Genomic DNA, 18,772 nt, shown 5'->3' on the forward strand with positions numbered 1-18,772 from the left:
ACGGACCAATCAACACTGGCCCGCTTCACAAATTCGAACGGGTTCCTCCTCTCACCTCTCGAGTTGTTAAGCGGGCAGGCTCTATTCAAACAAATACGGCGGGTGGGGCGGGGCCTGAGGGTGACAGAGGGAGGTCAGGCAAGGACGGGCAGCGGCGCGTGCGTGGTGAGATTTTTCTGTTGGGGCGGGAATGTTTGAACCCCAGGGAGAGGCTGTCTGTTTCCGGGTTAGAAGTCTCGCGCTGAATAGGCTTCTGTCGCCATGGCGAGCGGCGCAGCCAATTTAAACGCGGTGAGAGAGACGATGGATGGTGAGTCCCAGGAGGCGCCGCTTATGGGTTCTGTTGCGGTCGCCTCGGGTGCCCGACCCGCGCAGCTGTCGGGGGGGCGGGGGTGACCTCAGTGGGTGGCGGCGGCGGCGGCGCTCCCGGGCCCCAGGTTATCCCCGCGCGGCCCCCCTTGCCTGAGACAGGCCTCCCCCCCGCCCGCTCCGCAATGCCCGTGTGTTCTGTCCGGGACCGTTCAGCTGCCTCCCTTGCGGGGCCGCGCGTGTCGCCCGGACTTCTGTTAGCAAGACCTACCGCCGCGGCGGCGCCCGGAGGCCTCCGTCAAGGGCGGGGCCCGAAGCGCTAGGGGACGTCGTATGCGCCTGCGATTGCGGCCGCGCTCTGGGGCCGCGGTGTAGCCGTTAAGGACCGCTACGGGCGGGCGGGTGTACTGAGCAGGTACGGGAGCGAGAGCACTTTGTGCTGATACACCCCCTGCCCAGGAGCCAAGCGGGGCGGTGACACGGAGCTCGCCCCCGTGGTCTCTGCTCTCTACGGCCCGCTGCTGAGAGAAGAAAATCACATTCACATGGGGGGAAAAGTCAGCGTTGATGTGACTTTACAGCGGGAAATGAGATTCTCCAGAGAGCCAGGGTTTCCGCGAGCGCTAATGCTGTGTGTGTTACAGGGGGAGGGATAGCTCAGTGGTTTGAGCATTGGCCTGCTAAACAAACCCAGGGTTGTGAGTTCAGTCCTTACGGGGGGCACTTAGGGATCTGGGGCAAAATTGGTCCTGCTAGTGAAGGCAGGGGGCTGGACTCGATGACCTTTCGGAGTCCCTTCCAGCTCTATGAGATATGGAGATATACCTATATTATTATTATTTATTACATACAGTGTGAGGCTATAGCTGCCTGGATTTTATTTTCTCTCTTAAATAAAATGATGCACAAGACTACATTTGTGCAACTTGGCCAAGTCAACTCAGTGATACAAACCGTAAGTAGTTGTCAGATATTGGCGGCTGCTGATTGCTCACCTTCAGGAGCAGTTTGGTTGTGAGAATAGACAAAAAGAATGACATTTTCTAGCTCCATTATTTGCATTGTGTGTGTTCAATTATGTCTGCTTGCTATTGACAATAATACATTTTTCTACACTAGTCCTGCAGAGCCAGCACAAGAGAGAGTGAATTGGATTCTGTTTCTTTTTACCCAGCAGGATTATTTTCAGACTCAGTTTTGCAGGATTTTACGTGCAACATGGGGGATGTTTATTTTAAATCAGGCCCAAATTATACATGTTTAACTCTATACAACTGCAATTATAAGCTTTTTGTATTTTGGTGATAATGCATAAGTGGAACAGAACATTAAACTTTCTATTCCCAGGCTGTACTTCTAGGGATGACAGAAAACGTATCCTTCTAGATCTAGTTAAGTAATCAAATAATCGAGGTACAATAAATGTGGGACTTGAAGATGGTCCCTCTCTTTTTTTGCAGTCACTTTTCAAAGTAGAACTAGAACTTAATGTTGTACCGACGCTAACACTTCTAATAAAATTACTTTTTTTTCCTGTCAAAAGTAAGATACAGGAAAACACCTGAAGATTATTTCCTTCATGTACAGTAATCCTGTTTGCAGTAACTGCAAATGAAACACCGAAGTTCTTTTCCTTAACCACAGATCTATAAACTTTTTTGGGGGCGGGGGACAAATGTTGGCATGAACATGGAACCTGTTATATATCTTTTAATTCAAGCTTTTTCATTACTATTACGTTAAGAATATTTGTTTGGCGATGTTACGGAGTGCACAGTCTCGATGCTCTGTAACCACTCAGAATGAAGTTCAGACAATACCCTCTGATGTGTGACACCGTTTAGGGCACACTCTAACTAGGGCAAGCCTCCTTTGCCTCAGTGCTTCCTTGGGTCTGATCTCTGAGCATTCAGCACCTCTGCTCAGAGCGTGAGCTCCTCACAGTGAGTCCACTGGATAGGACACCTGGGGAAACCTTCCATCCCCCCTCCCAATGGGGCCATGCACCCCATCTTTGCAATTATAAGTGACTCAGCCAGTGAGGTAAAACAGAAGGGTTTATTAGTTGACTGGGACACAGTGTTGAACAGATCTTGTTAGTACAGAAACCCAGCGATGTCCATCTTGGGGAATCCAGAGCCCTGGACTCTCCCATGTGAGTCCTATGTGAGACTGACTCATTTCCAGTAGCCAACCCTCAGTCACACCGAGTTGCCTCTCCTCCATCCTTTGTCTCTTTCCCAGGTTTTCAATTCGCGCTTTGTTCTCTAACACCTCTGGCTGGCTCTTGCAAAGGATCAGTTGCCAGGATATAGTGTTAGTCATTGTCTGGGCCAGGCAGACAGACAGCAGTCACACCTGCCCTCTAAGGGTCTCTGCAACGATCATACACCCTTGTACTCTCACCTAGATCAGAGGTGGCATAAACTACAGCCCGTGGGCCACATCCAGCCCATAGGACGGTCCTGCCGGCCCCTGAGCCCCTGGCCCGGGAAGCTAGCTCCAGGCCCCTCCCCCGCAGCCACAGGGCCGGGGGATTGGGTAAGAGGCAGGGAGTCCCGGGGGGTGGTCAGGGGACAGGAGGTGGTTGGATATGGCGGAGGTTCAGGGGGCAGGGGATAGGGAACAGGTGGGGTTAGATAGTGGATGGGGTCCTGGGGGGGGTGGTTAGGTGGTCCTGGGGCATGGTCAGGGGACAAGGAGCGGGGTTGGGGGGGGGGGGTTGGATGGGTGGGGAGTTCTGAGGGAAGTGGGAGGTGGGAGGGGTCAGATAGAGGGTGGGGGCCAGGCTGTTTGGGGAGACACAGCCTTCCCTACCTGGCCCTCCATACAGTTTTGCACCCCTATGTGGCCATCGGGCCAAAAAGTTTGCCCACCCCGACCTAGATACTTGAGTAACACATAGGGGAAATTGGGGCACACACACAGTATTCAGATAAAACATTAAGAACATTTCCACTTCGTCACAGAGGGCATGTAATTCTTTTTGCATTCCCATTAATGAATGGACAACAGACTGTCAAACGTTAATGGTCACAGTTGGCATTATTTTGTCCTCTTTAGTCTTCACATTATAAAGAATTAAGTATGGTCAGATTTAACTATTTTTGTGTTTAATGTGCGTGACTTTTAAAATTAGTAAAATATTCTTAATCTTAATTTATGAAAAGAAAAATTGAAAGCGAAGAAATGCATAATTAAGGCTCTACAAACATCCTTAACTCTGCTACTATATGTAGAGCCCTGCCTGGCTACAAATTTACTACCTGAGGATGCGGATATAAATCGGTATCCACAGAACTACAGGGCTCTCCTGGGAACCACAGGGCAAAAGGAGCAAAATGTGGGGGTGCCGCTCTCAGGAGCCAGCGCCCCACACCAGCAGCTCCTCCAGCGCGGCTGTACTGCCCGCCCACAGGGGCGGGCACCAGGCTCACCAGCAGCTGTCCCTCTTTGTGCTCTTGTGGTCATCCGCCGTGCACACCCCCAGACAGGAGATGCTAATAGCTGCGTGGAAGGGATGGGGGCAGGGCTGGGGGCAGGGCTGGGGGCAATACAGCTGCGCTGGTGGTGCTGCCGGTGTGGGACGTTGGCTCCTGGGAGCGGCAGCCCAATGTTCTGTTTCTTTTGCCACTACAGTTCCTGGGAGAGCCATGCAGTTTTGTGGATACTGATTTATATCTGTGGATATACATTTGTATCCACTCAGGGCTCAAGCTATATTCCTGATGACCTTCAAGCTAGAGACCAGAAACCTTTTTCCACCCATCCACCTTCTCAATTTTTTTATGGAACATACAAAACCCAATGATAGATGAAAAATTCATGGTTAAAAATGAAGTTTTAGCATCTCCATAACATTGTTGATCATTTACACCTGTATATAATCAAGAAAAAAATCACAAGAGCATAATTATACCAGATACCTGAGAGCTGTGTGTGTGTTGTATGTCATAAAGCAGAGTGACTTTACTGCATTTATCAGATGGGCAGTCTGGTTCGATTACTAAACATGGGTTAATACTTTTGGACGATCAAAACAATTAATTTTTTTAATTAAAAGTTTCTTTAATACCTTCCCCAATTTGAGAGATTTTTTTATATTCCTAAAATTCAGTAACTTGCATTAGTTTACACCATTCAGTGTGCAGTAACTGAAAGTGACAAGTAATTTTTAGCTCAAGGGTGGGCAAACTACAGCCCACAGTCCATTTCCGGCCAGTGAGACATTTTTATCTGGCCCTTGAGCTCCCGTCAGAGAGTGGGGTCGGGGGCTTGCCGCGCTCCCAGCCCCTGACTCAGTGATGAGCAGTTTGAGCACCATCTTCCTGGAAGATTCTTCTGGCACACAGAAGAGCCACATTGTGCAGGTGTGACTTCATCAACCCTACATGGCAGCACGCCGAATTCCCTCCCAGTCTCCTATGGCCCCACCCTCAAGAGCCTCAAGTGGAGGGAAACCACCCAGGGGCTGTAGCTACACCCGGCCTAGCTCGGGTGCCTCCGTACATGGCACAGCTGCCTTGGTGTCACACTGCCAGCAGAGCCCCTGGTATCGCCCCTGTAGAGCTCCCCATGCGCCACACCTCATGAGTCCTCTCGCCCCACCTCAGTAATATCCCTTACTATATACAAACTATTAATGAAATCAACAGTGCAAACAACTCAAAGAACAACAGTAAGAACATTTTGGGGGGGGAGTCTGGGGCCTAAAGTTACAGGTGAGTTTACACTTGTCTCTGCCTCTTCTTGTCCCCATGGGTTGTGGAATAGAGTGCCATACCTCAAAATTGTCGGGGGCACTGACGCCTGATAAATCCAGGCTAGAGAGACAGCCCACACCAGTTTTTTCACAGTGCATGCCATCTTGTAAAAGAGCAGTTTGAAATAAGGGCAGCGATTAGGATTTTCTTTTCCCTTTCAAAAATGAGTGCTGCAAAAAAAAGAAAAGTGGACAGTGACTGTTGGGTTTTCAACAAAGAATGGAATGCAAAATATTTTTTCACAAATGTGGACTCGAAGGCTGTACGCCTGATTTGTCGGGAGAGCATTGCGGTGTTCAAGGAGTACAATTTGAATCATAATTTTTCAATGAAACATCCTAATTATAGCAACTATTTAACAACTGAGGAAAGAGCAAGAAAAGCTGAAAAACTCGCCATGAACTTAAAAACTCAGCAAAATATATATGTACAACAAGCTGAAGTTCAAGAAGCCACTAGGCAAGATATGTTCTGGCGTAAAAATAAGCCCTTTGCTTTCGGGGAATTTTTGAAAGAATGCATGGTTGATTTTGCTAGCATACTGTGCCCAGAATACCAAACAAATTTGAGAACTTTAGTTTGTCATGAAGAACTGTTACTCGCCGTGTAGAAGTGATGAACATTTGACTTCTGAGTTGAACAAGAAAGCAAGGGCTTTACGTTTTTTTGTTCGCTCTCGATGACAGCACTGATATTAAGGACATAGTACAGTTACTGGTTTTGTCAGAGGAATTGACGACAAATTTGAAATCGGGAATTTTTATCAATGGAATCAATGAAAGGCACAACTAAGGGATCGGATTTATACAAGGTGGTGTCTGGCTGCCTTGAACATCTGAAGCTCCCCTGGGGTAAACTGGCAAACATAACCACAGATGGATCGCCAAATTTAACTGGGAAAAACGTAAAAGATTAAAGAGAATTCAGGACAACGTAAAAGAAGATGACTCTGATAAAGAGGTGATTTTTCTGCCCTCTGTAAAAATGTCCTGGACATTGACCATGTTGTTCACCCAGTAGTGAAAATAGTGAACTACGTAAGAGCAAGGGGACTTAATCATTGGCAATTGATTTCCCTTCTTGGAGACACTGACACTGAACATCAGGACTTACTTTATCATACAAATGTCCGCTGGCTTGGCCTAGGAAAGGTATTGCAGCAAGTGTGAGAGCTCAGAGATAAAATTCGCACTTTCTGGAGATGCAGGGGAAAGAAAATGATTTCCCTGAATTAAAGAATTCAAACTAAGTGTGTGACCTCACTTTTGGTGTGGATATCTTGGCACATTTAAATGAACTTAATGTAAAGCTACAAGGAAAGAATGTGTTTGTACACAAATTGTATTCTAGTGTGACAGCTTTCAAAGCCAAGTTAGTCTTGTTTTCAAAACACATTAAGGACAAAGTGTTCACTCACTTTCCAACACTGAAATACTTGAAAGTGTCACCAGAGAAGACAGAAAAGTACAGCAAAGTTTTGTGTGACTTGCATGGAGAATTTTCTCGTTGTTTCTCTGACTTTGAGAAGATAGAGAAGACACTGGAGCTGGTGTCATTCCCACTGTCATTTGACTACAAGAAAGCCCTGCAAGAATTACAACTGGAGCTCATTGATCTCCACTGTGATTCCACCTTGAAGGAGAAGTACAATTCAGAAAAACTGAACAAGTTTTATGCCACCTTGAGTGAAACAAAGTTCCCAAATGTCTGCAAGGTAGCACAGAAAATCCTTGTTTTGTTTTGGCTCCACTTATGTGTGCGAACAAACATTTTCCCTGCTGAATTACAATAAATCTCGCTACAGATCCCAGTTAACTGACCAGCATCTCAGCTCGGTATTGCAGATTTCCACGACGAGAATGACACTGGACTTTGATGCTATTATAAAGAAGGGTGACTAGCTGCATTGTTCACATTAATCAAAAAGTGCGTAGAAAGGGGTTAAGTTTGATTTAATTATTGTAATACACTGTTATGATATATTAGTAAGTAAGGTTTTATGTTTATTTCCACTAACATGTATTTTTATTAAATAAACTCTATTTGAATATCTCTGAATTGTTAATTTCATGAGCATTCATGGCCCACCATGCAATTTCCATACCCAGATGCGGCCCTCAGGCCAAAAAGTTTGTCATCCCCAGTTTTAGCTCTGCTATACACAGAAACAACCATTGGCTAGTTTATATAATGTCAGTCTTAAAATATTGACTATATAAATAGCCAAAGTAAGGGAAAACATACTAATCTAAAGCTTGTTAACAGTGATATTGAAGTGGCATGATAGTAGGTGGCTATCAACTGAAAATGCTTACTTACTGTTTTCAGCGTCTGCCTGCTGAGTTGTACAAATGCTAGTTCTAAAAAAAACCTTATAGATTTGTGAGCCCTAAAGTGCCTAAAGTGTAGTCTTTCAAAATCTATAGTACTCGTATTTTCCCTGTGATGTATGCAATGATTTCTGGGAGGACACATTTACTGATACGTCCAGGTTTGTATAGTTATGGCTGATACCTGCACAATTGGAATCATTAGCATCCAATCGAATTCTTCTTTTGATAATGCTTGCTAATACAAAATGAAGTGACATTCACCCCGGTTCACACAGTCAGCATAAGACTTAAGTGGTACGTAAGTTTTATGCTGGCCTTTCTCACAGAGGTGAAGTTCACCCTCTATCACTACATTTAAAATAAAAAATGGCATGCTCCTCAAATGTTGTCTAAAATTAGAAATTTGCATCTCGCTATTTATATATCCAGTATTTAGATCGCTGTTTGGCAGTTTGATGTTTCAAAAGGCCTTGAATATGTGGATATTTAATGCTCAATTAATTAGTCCCCTTTTGATCTTAAGTGCTGTTTTATGTGCTTACCGCCCTCATTTCCTTGCCTCATTAGCAAAATAATAGCTATACTTTTTACCACCTTGGCTTTTGAGAGTAAGGCTTTTGAGAGTAAGGCTATGTCCACATTACAGATCTTACAGCGGCATAGCTGTACTGCTGCAGCTGTGCTGCTGTAAGGTCTCCCTTGTAGCCGCTCTATGCCAATGGGAGAGAGCTCTCCCATCAGCATAATTAAACCACCCCCCAACGAGCTGCAGTAGCTATGTTGGCGGGAGAGCATCTCCTGCTGACCTATCGCTGTCCACACCAGCACTTCTGTCAGTAAAACTTAGGTCGGACAGGGGTTGGTTTTTTTCACTGCCCTGAGCGACATAAGTTATACCAACATAAGTGGTAGTGTAGACATAAACTAAGGCTTTCTTGACAGTAGCTTTGATCTGACCTTTTAGAATGTGTCTGAAAGCATTTGAGAGAAGAAAATAAAATTACACAGCTGAATTTGGAGAGAGAGAGAGAGGTTTTTGGGCAAGAGCAATCATTCCATAGTCAGAATAAAGTGAAATTAGAGCAACTATTAACGACAGATTAGGAAAAAAAAATAGTTATAAAAGTTGCAAATATGTGAAAAAATTACAGTAGAACCTCAGTTACGAACACCAGAGTTACAAACTGACCGGTCAACCACACACCTCATTTGGAACTGGAAGTAAGCAATCTGGCAGGAGCAGAGACAAGACGAAAAAAACAAATACAGTACTGTGTTAAATGTAAATTACTAAAAGAAAAGGGGGAGGGCCTAAAAAAATTGACAAGGTAAGGAAACTGTTTCTATGCTTGTTTCATTTAAATTAAGATGGCTAAAAGCAGCATTTTTCTTCTGCATAGTAAAGTTTCAAAGCCGTATGAAGTCAATGTTCAGTTGTAAATTTTTGATAGAAAAAACATAATGTTTTGTTCAGAGTTACGAACGCTTCAGAGTTACAATCAGCCTCCATTCCTAAGGTGTTCGTAACTCTACAAATACTTGATCAAATATCTCAATCAGATAAATGTACAAGAGATACTCCTGGGGGAATTCTGTGTCACTGTGCATGTGCAGAATTCATGCCCCCACAGATTTCTTTGCTTCCCTGCAGAAAAATTACTTCTGACAGGGAAGGCGCAAGAGCGGTCACGCGCCCCTCTCCGTAGCACAGGCAGGTTGGTTCAGGCACCCGGAGCAGCTGGTTGGAATGTAAATCACCACCGTGTGGGGGAGGGAAGATAGTCGTGCGTGTGAGAAAGAGAAACACTCTGTCCCTGTCGCTCGCTATTGCAGCATGCTCGATGCAGGGGGCAGGACTTTAGGCTGATTCTGAGGAGTAGGTATGGGGCAGGCTCGGTCCACTAAGGCAGAGCAGAATGTAGCAGCCTGCCGCCTTAGTGATTGTTCCCGTTGTCTTTGTGAAATCCCCCAGGAGTGTAAAAGTTTTAAGGCTCTTTTATGTTGCCAGAGTGGTGTAAAGGATAGTATGGCCTTATAAATGCTGATGATGCTTTAGTGATTAGAACTGGTCTAAATTTTTGGACTGACAAAATTTCCTATCAAAATCTGCTCCATGAACTATTTGCTACTGACCTTTTGGGAGATGTTCAGTAGCCAATATAAATTGGTTAATTTCCCAGCCCTCACTTGTTTTTCAGTTGCCTATGATGTAACACTAAGCGTATGGCTCCATATATTTGAGGATTAATAACTAGAAATAAAGGGTCAAACCTACCTGCGTTACTATTAGGCAAGAGGGTTTGGGAATTTCCTCCAATGCTCCCCACTCCCATTCTTCATCCATTATATTGTAGTTTAAATAAATTACAGAAATAACTGAAACCAGAGTGATTTTGTTATTTTGACAAATAACACATGCAGAATTTTGCAGAATGTTGAAATATTGTATGCAGAATTTTTAATTTTTTTTGCGCAGAATTCCCCCAGGAGTAAAGAGATTTTTGTGTTATTTCTTCAGTTCAGAGAGATCAAGGTTGGCCTTATGGTGAAAAGCTGTGTGATTCTCCCCCGGAGCACTGCTTTACCGCGTTATATCCGAATTCATGTTATATCGGGTCGCATTATATCGGGGTAGAGGTGTATGTACTAAAAGCTCATTTAAAAAGTTAAATGTAGTGTTCTGACTTCAAAATATACTGTGTTTATATAATTGCAGTATTTTCAAGGTCATTATGAGAATTACAGCCACCTTTAGTTAAGCAGGGAGAACATATCAATAGAACTCACGTGTCAAAAGTACTGAACACTTGGCAGCTCCCACCAGCTTCGTTGGGCTCTTCTGCGTTCTTAGCCCTTCTGAAAATTAGGCCACTTGCCTACATGCCTAATTATGGACATAGATTCCTAACTTTAGGCACTCATTTTTGAACATCTTGGCCTGGCCTATATGTGTGGGTGATCTTATTTTTTTTAAAGCTGTACTTCAGTATACCATAAATTTATACTGCAGTAAAACATTTTTAGTATTTGTGAACTATATATCTTGTCAATATTCGCATGTAAGGAATCCAAACAGCCATCTGTTGTCCTTGTGTAATGGTGGAAGGAATGAAGTAGTATTTGTATTTCAAATTTTTGAAAGCTTTGTTTCTTTGCGATTATAGAAACGTTATAAGTAACATTTCTTAATATAAATAAATCACTGTTGTCCGGGAACCTTGTACTGCTCTACAATAATGAAAGCTTTTCATAAGATTCAAAAGGGAGTAGTATCTAGTCAGAGGATGCCATTTCACCATAAACATGCTTGGATGAAATTGCTTGTAGTGGAATGGGCAGTTCAGAAATTGTTAGTAGATGAGAAGAAAAGGATAAGGCAAAAGGGTAATGATGATGGGAAAAACTAGCCAGTAAAAATCTAGAACAAGTATCTTGAGTCACTGAATCAAGTGATGGCCATTCTTGTAACACATGGCATTGGGATTGTCAAAGGGAGAACCAAGTATAGATGTAGGAGTGAGGGCCTAGGACAGTGGTTCTCAACCCAGGGTACACGTACCCTAGGGGATACACAGAGATTTTTCCAGTCAACTCATCTAGATATTTGCCTAGTTTTACAACAGGCTACATAAAAAGACTAGCCAAGTCAGTACAAACTAAAATTTCATAAAGACAATGACTTGTTTATACTGTTCTATATACTATACGCTGAAATGTAAGTACAATATTTATATTCCAATTGATTTATTTTATCATTATATGGTAAAAATGAGAAAGTAAGCGATTTTCCAGTAATAGTGTGCTGTGACACTTTCATATTTTTGTGTCTGATTTTTGTAAGCAAGTAGTTTTTAAGTGAGGTGAAACTTGGCAATATTTAAGACAAATCAGATGCCTCAGAGGGGTACAGTAGTCTGGAAAGGTTGAGAGCCACTGGCTTAGGACACTTTTTAAAAGCTTAAGTTTAATATTTGCTCTCAAAAGCAAATAAAATTTAATATTTATGTCTGTATTGTCAGACCAAACATTAATATTGAGTAAAATTGATAATTAAATATGCAGTAATACAAAACAATATTATAATAGTGTATTGTAATCATTAATTAAAACTGCTCCTGTTTTCTTTCCTATCTTCCATTTAATGGGCAAAAATTTGAATTATCGTTACAATTTTAGAATTTTTTTAAATCACTGTCTACAAATAAAAGCTTACTGCATTCTATAGACATGTTGACTATTCTTCCTATCACAACAGTAAACAAGTAATATCCTGGTTCAGTGAATGGGAAATACTAGAGTAGAGAATGTAAATGTGGATCTGAGTTTGGAGTCTGGGGCTTCTGACTCACATGGGGAAGGTGATTATGAATGTTATAGGTGGGGTTCACACTGTGAGGGGTGGATAGGTAGTGTTTCCATTTTCCCCATCCACAGAGGTTCAGCTTTTGAAAATCCCACCCTTAAGAAATAAATTAATTTTAAAGAGAAATGTCAGTAATCTCATTTAAACTTTAACAAAAACTAATTTTAATTTTTAAAAATTGTTGCAGTTCTGCTTGAGATTTCAAGAATATTAAACACTGGTTTGGATATGGAAACTCTGTCTATTTGTGTGCGGTTGTGTGAGCAAGGTATAAATCCAGAGGCGTTATCCTCAGTAATTAAAGAGCTACGCAAGGCTACAGAAGCGCTAAAGGTAAGGCAGTTTATGAAAAACATGCAGAGTTTTTGTTGTTGTTGTTGTTTTTAATTAAAGCAAATCAAAGTTCAAATTACTGCACTTTTAGCTTTTCATATGAAATTGTACCTTTGCCTTGCATTTTAAATAAAATAAAAATAATAATCTTAGGAAACAAATCCTGTCGCCTTCATCCTGTATTGCTAATAGGATTTCGTCCAAAGCATAGAATCTGCAGATAACAAACCTTACAAATTTTTACTTGCTTTTTTCCTCTTACTTTGAATGAGTATGAGTGGCATGTTTTGATGGACCAATACAATTACTAACTTTCTTTATCATCAATCACAATGGTAAAATATGGGCAACTGGGCCTTTTTGTTCTTTGAGTGAACAGGTACACTTTCATGATAATTTTGCAAAGCTATAAATAATGTAGAGCCAGAGCCTCGATTCTCTAACAATTTGCTCATCAGATTCTCAAATTTTATCAACAGATCCACACTTAGGCTTCAATTCCCATTCACCTCTATATCAAATCCTTGTTTTTTACCTTTTTACCTTTAAGGCTCTTCATAATTGAGCCCTACACACTCTAGCTGCTTTAGTAATCTTTCTCTCTTCTTCGAATCCCAATGTAAAAAATAATGATCTACATAAATGTAGACTGATACATGTACCTGAGAAGGCAGTATCAGTTCTTCCCCACATTACCTTTCTTGCATGTCATATCTGCATTCCCTGCCGTTTGTCTGTAGAGCCTTTCAGGGCAATGATATCTCTTCTGTGTTTATCCAGCATCCAGTGGTACCATTATATAAATATTTACTACTACTGCTGCTGTTACTATTACTACTACTATGAAAATGATCTGTATAACTCACTGTAGTGTTACTTATGAATTATGCCAGTGTCCCGAATTCATGCAGATAAAATGTTTATGCTACACCATTATGTATTTCATATTATATAATAAAAATATGGAAAGGACAAGAATAAGGATTCATATACATTTTACACATTTTTTTTTGTTTGTTTGTTTTGGTTTACAGTTTAACAAGTAGGTGCGACCACATGACTATGTGTGGGTCTGTAGTAAAACATGCCCTAATCTGAACACCACCTGCATGAGTCAGTGCGAAAAGACCAGGTACAGCTCCTTGTTAGAATTATACACTTGGCTTTCCTATGTCAACTTTTGTCAAGTGATGGCTAAATTAATAAAGGAAGAATAGTGGGGGTCAAAAATATTATGAAAATGAAAATAATCCATGAAAGAGCCATTTAAGCCACATATTAAGATTATATATCACATGATTTATGATCTGTAAACTATTTAAACATTGTTGACCAAATAAAAGTAGTTGCAAGAAATGACCATTAGTGTATAGCTGATCTATATCTCCACAGTGTTTATTTTCAGTGGGTTCATTATAATGAATTGTACTTCTCTTCCTAGGCTGCTGAAAATATGACAAGTTGACTTCATGGGAGAAGATATCTCGATGAGATAAATGTCGAGCTAGCAAAGGGTTTGAAGACTGGCTGCTATTCAGAAATATAGAATGAAGTTACTGTATGTTCAGGTTTCCAATCATTTCTGTAATCTTCTTTAAAAAGAAAAGGATGAGATGTAAAAGTGTAAAGCTTTATAGAAAAAGGCATATTGATGGAATTATCTAAATTATTCATTGCTTACTTTTTTCCTTTATTTTTTTTTTTTATAGGCTGTTGTATTTTGGAAATAGCATGATTATTATATGTATTCCTTATAAATCTGGCTTTAGTTTTATAAACAATCTGTCAAATATTGCACGTCTACTGAATCTACCTAAAAGTTTAGTGAAGCTTAATCACTCTGATATAGTAGATATAACTTGTTGAGAGTTTTATTATAAACTCTTAATTTTGGACAATTTATGCATAATGGATTGATTAGTTTATTTTCTTCTGGTATGAAACTTGGCATTCAACTTCAGATGCAATTTTTTATGTACAAGCTATCATTTAAATCCATTCTAGGTTTTGTTTTTAATCAGAGAAAAGGGGAAAATAGTGAGAGTTTGCTTGCTTGCTTTTAAAAAAAAAAAGCTTAAGATTTCAAAACTCAGCTTATCATTTTGATAGTTTGTTTTTTTCAGAACTGAATAATGTTTATTTAAAAAAAAAAAAAGACTTTTCTAACAAGCTAACCTAAGTCTGCAAGCAGTTACCATACTTGAAGATTTATATGTACTTGAATTCCATAGTACATTTTTTATGCATTATATGGAATATCCTATTGACTTCAGTAGTGCTTTAATTAGGTTTATATCCTGTCCATTACAGATAGCAAATATTCCATTTGAATTCTCATGATCTTTAATCCTAGTCAAAGTATAGACCAGAGATGTCAAATTGATTAGGAAAGAACCAAATTCCATTTTTAATTATGGTCAGTGAGTTTGGGTATAAGACTATTTACACCCCTCAATTGACAGTGGAATATCCACTGTCTAAAAAGTTTGCATAGGAATCAATGGTAGAATATACAGTAACGACATTTTTTGTTTTCATTTTAGTGTTCATTATCACTCAAAAGGAAAATATACTCATATTCAGGAGAATTGCTATTTCTCCCCTTTGTTTCTCTCTCCATCCTCCTTTCTTCATTTCCTTCCTTCTCCCTGTTTCTCTCTGTCTCCACTTCAATAATTCCTGCCCCTTCACCATTTTATCTATTGAAATCATTAGTGCTGATGAGTAGTTGTCATTACTGGGCTTAAAGAAGTGATGGGCCTCATGCGGGTCGCAGGTTGCCCACCACTGGTTTAAAGTCACTCCAACACTGATTAATAGGAAGCAGAGATCACACTTCTGATTTATTGTTTCAGGTTGTCTGCAGACTCGAGAAGATAACACTATATTGACTTACATTTGGAAAGCTATCTTTGCAGCCTGGAGACAGAAAACCTTTTTTTTTTTTTTTTTAATGGAATCTTAGATTCTGTATAATCTGAGTAGGACATGAGGACCACAGAAATGCATCAAGCAGGCCTAATGGTTGACACCCTATTATAGACAATATGTAAAATATGAGTTCATTTTAATAGTGATTTGCATCGTTTTATGTTTATTTTGCTACTTGGTAACATGTTCTTTTTGGTTTGCTGTTTTACATATATGAAATAAAACATTTTAGTATCAAACCTGGGAAACTGAACTTTAGTGATGTGTGCTAATTATCATGGTACATCAGTGGCACCATAGTGAAAGTTGACACACAAAGTTCATTTTAATTAATTAGTGCTTTTCTGACTTGAATATTTGTGGCGGAGAATAATGAAAATTTTAAACGTGAACATGTTTGAATTATTTAAAGTATTTTTGGTTCCCAACACAGTTTTTCATATTTTTACAGTGTCTTGGGTTTTTTGTAAAGTTTTTGGTGATGAGTGGCAAGAAGAAAGTTTAAAAATGCACAGTTGAACATTGGCGGGGGAAGGGGCACAGAAAATTAACAGTTAACTAGTTTGCGTAATTGAGTGGTGTCAGATCAGTTTACAACAGTAGAGCAAAATTGACAAAAGATTGAAGAGCATGCTGATAATGTTGACTTGCCCATCTCTTCGCGTTTTCCTGTCTAGTTTCCTAACCATAGATCCCGGGGAGGGGCCAGCTTCCCTGAGGACAAGGTGATTATTGTTCCATTTGCAAAGAATGGTACATAGTGGCATTACCTAAGGGCAGCCTCACTTCCTCTAGCAAAAGCTGTAGGGAAGTGCCAGCCATTGCTGAGGTCCATCTGTGGCTTCATTCCCTTTGGATACTTGCATCAAAGGACACATTTAGGGCTGTCTGGGTATGCCCTTGGTGACTATAGTTGAGTAAAGCAGATTTGTAGGGCAGTGGACCATGTGCTTTTAGGTCTGTGGTTGTGAACAGAACTTTACTCTCTATTTTCTGCTTTTTGTGAGTTTGACATTATTGTCCCTGAGAGACCCTAAGCAGTTTTCAAAATGTTTGTTTGAAGATACTACTATACAATTCATATGTATTAATCTATAACACTGCTTATACATGAAAGAAGGATACAAATACAAGGGTATATTTAGGGGTTAGGTTCCAGTCCTGCAAACACTGAAATATGTGCATAACTTCACTCGTGAATAGCGCCAAAAAGGTCAGTGGAAGAAACATGCTTTGATTTAAGTGTGGTTGGTTTTGGTATATTTACATTCCAAATACTGAACTAATAATGTCACAGAGAGCAAGAACTGATTTGTTAATAATTGATAGGAAATAGGGGGAGGACATCTCTCATATAACGTACTTTATTTTTAATATATAAGTAGCACACAAAGCATGCTAGACATTCTAAAACAAGTAATATACATCCTGAAATCGCAGCTTTTTTGTTAAATTTATTAATAGGGTAAATTATTATTCACATTTTAATCTTCACTCCATTACTTTCACTTCTTTGTGTATGGAACTTGAAAGACAAAGGATAAAGAAGATAGGAGTATACATACGGAAGGATGGCTGGAATATAGGTAAGGTACTGGTAAGGATACGGAATTGAGGGCTGGGCAAAGTTGGGGGAGGAGATGAGACAGGAGGACAAGTGCTTATAGCTTGATTAGACTAATGACAGTATGAAGAGCAAGTGCAAGCTGATAGCAATGGCAGTATGGATGAAACAAAATAATGGCAACAGTTTCCAAGTTCCAGTGTAAAGGTCAGGAGTCCTTCATTCACAGCTACCAAGATTTGCACAACGCTGTGTGTGACGCTTTATGCAAATTATGTCAAGCTAATTTGCATATGGTCAACATCATTTTACTGTCAATGTAGCCTTCTCCAAGCAGAGGTAGGGATAGGGCATGGAGTTGCACAATTGGCAACTATGAGGTTGGGGCCTGTGAGGCAGTTGGATGTCTAGGAGTGCTGTTGTGTGTTCAGAGCGCTTGAGCTGGTGGATGCTGATGGGTATCTCAGGATGCTGAAGTGACTGGCTGTTGCTGTCAGGGAATGAGTGGGAGAAATATGGACTCTGTCTGTAGACTGGAGTGGGCAGGGGTCTCTTGAGAGGTTGTGGGAATGGAGTTTCTGGAGACTGGCATCTATGGTCTATCTTGACGGTCTCGAACATGAAATTACATCTAGATTGGAAGAGAAATCCTACAGAATGTTTTAAATTTAAATACCTGAGCTTCCACTCCCTCCATATCAGTTCTAATCTGAACAGCTTCTGTCTGCTCACTTCAGGAGACTGACTTCAGAATCTGATCCCAATCCTCCAATTAATTTAAACAACTGTGACACTCTGTGGCTTACACTCTCACAAGCTTCTCACAAAAAATGGCAGCATGCCCAAAACACCAGCTCTGATAGGTCTGCAGTCAGGAATAGAGAAACAGGTGCTTTCCAGCACCTTGCTGACAGATTACTTCATCCCCAGGTCCCACAGAGCCATGTAATAGTATCCCATTCAAATTAGACTTCTATAATTCTAGGTATATACTGTGACAGATATGACAATTTCCTATCTTATTGAATTAAGTTTAAGTATCTTTGTAATTCATTGTTTAAATGCAAAGGTTATGTATTGTTAAAGGCCTGGATGATCAAAGGACTATATTGAACAATGTGGCAGACACAAATGGTCTTTTGGGAGAATATGTATGAAGTGTATTTCCTGGGAAATATCTAGGGGGAGGTGAATTAAAATTCCTTCCTTCCTCCAGTTGTGCAAAAACCCAGCCTTTTGAAGCTGTGCCCTGAAGAGGGGACCTTTGTCTGTTCACCTGTTACAGGAGACAGATCAAAATTCTAAATTGTCTAAAGGAAAGACTGTACTTCGTGATTGGTTGTTCTGAGCTAATGCTGTTACAAACTTATAACCATAGAAAAACACCTTTAGGGGTTTGAAGGACTGATCCCTAGCAGAACCCTTGATGAACTTTGTGGGTGATCTCTGGCATGCTTATGAGAATGCATGTAGGTTCTTTTAAACATGTCTTCTTTGTAACATGTTCACCTTAAGAATAAGGGGCTTATAAAGAGCTGTGTGTTAACTCATAACTGCTAGTAATTATATAGCTTTGTCTTCTCCGTCTATGAACAAAGTGCAGAGGCTGGCTTGTTCGGGCTGTCTGGCTTGTTGGGAATATCACAGTGTTGGTAGGGAACTATGTAGCCTGGAAAAACCTCAGTCAGGAGACAGAAAGACTAAGGTCTTTGTCTAAGAGAAGTCACAGCTGAGGAGCTGGGAGTGGGTGCTCTTGGTGGACCATAGAGGGAGAAATACAGGTGAGATGCAGTTTTCCTGAATTGTGGCATACGTATTGCAAATAAAACTACCATTACCAGTGAGATAAAAAAATACCTTTTAATCATTGTGTGTCCTTAGCCTGCTTAAAAACAAACCAATACTTTTATAAATGTAATATGAACAATCTAAATGCAATTTTGTTCATGCATAGATTTTCAGACATTTCAGTCCACGGTAGTTGCAACTGTATTGTTGTCTTTCTCTATCTCTGTTATGCTAAGTTCTGTGACTGGTACAAGGTTCCTCACATCTACAACTAAAAGTACAACATTGTATGAGTGACAGTCATGAGGGTCAGTTAGATGGTCAAAATTTCAATATGAGCAGTGCATTTTTAATTTTACATCTACAGAAGCTTTTCTCTGTTTAAGTA

General features: G+C 40.6%; 1 protein-coding gene across 2 annotated transcripts; it reads left to right on the forward strand.

The window, feature by feature from the left end:
* The first annotated feature begins 201 nt into the window (after positions 1 to 201).
* Positions 202 to 15,285, forward strand: MZT1 (mitotic spindle organizing protein 1). Of its 2 annotated transcripts, XR_008445188.1 has the most exons (4): positions 202 to 310; positions 11,956 to 12,101; positions 13,543 to 13,659; positions 14,957 to 15,285. XR_008445188.1 is itself a non-coding variant. In XM_054029819.1 (3 exons), the coding sequence occupies exons 1-3, from the start codon at positions 262 to 264 to the stop codon at positions 13,564 to 13,566; spliced, it is 219 nt and encodes a 72-aa protein (XP_053885794.1). In that variant the 5' UTR covers positions 202 to 261; the 3' UTR covers positions 13,567 to 15,285. The 2 variants fall into 2 exon arrangements, 1 of the variants encoding a protein (XP_053885794.1); XM_054029819.1 differs by having other exon boundaries at positions 13,543 to 15,285.
* The last annotated feature ends 3,487 nt before the right edge of the window (positions 15,286 to 18,772 follow it).

Source organism: Malaclemys terrapin, chromosome 1, assembly GCF_027887155.1.
Source record: "Malaclemys terrapin pileata isolate rMalTer1 chromosome 1, rMalTer1.hap1, whole genome shotgun sequence".
NCBI classification, from domain to species: Eukaryota; Metazoa; Chordata; order Testudines; family Emydidae; genus Malaclemys; species Malaclemys terrapin.

Bases quoted from the DNA above. Each gene is read 5' to 3' on its own strand.
- MZT1 (XM_054029819.1), top strand. From the start codon at position 262: ATGGCGAGCGGCGCAGCCAATTTAAACGCGGTGAGAGAGACGATGGAT. The intron at 311-11,955 runs GTGAGTCCCAGG...AAATTGTTGCAG, and splicing joins GGTGAGAGAGACGATGGATG to TTCTGCTTGAGATTTCAAGA. The intron at 12,102-13,542 runs GTAAGGCAGTTT...TTCTCTTCCTAG, and splicing joins AGGCTACAGAAGCGCTAAAG to GCTGCTGAAAATATGACAAG.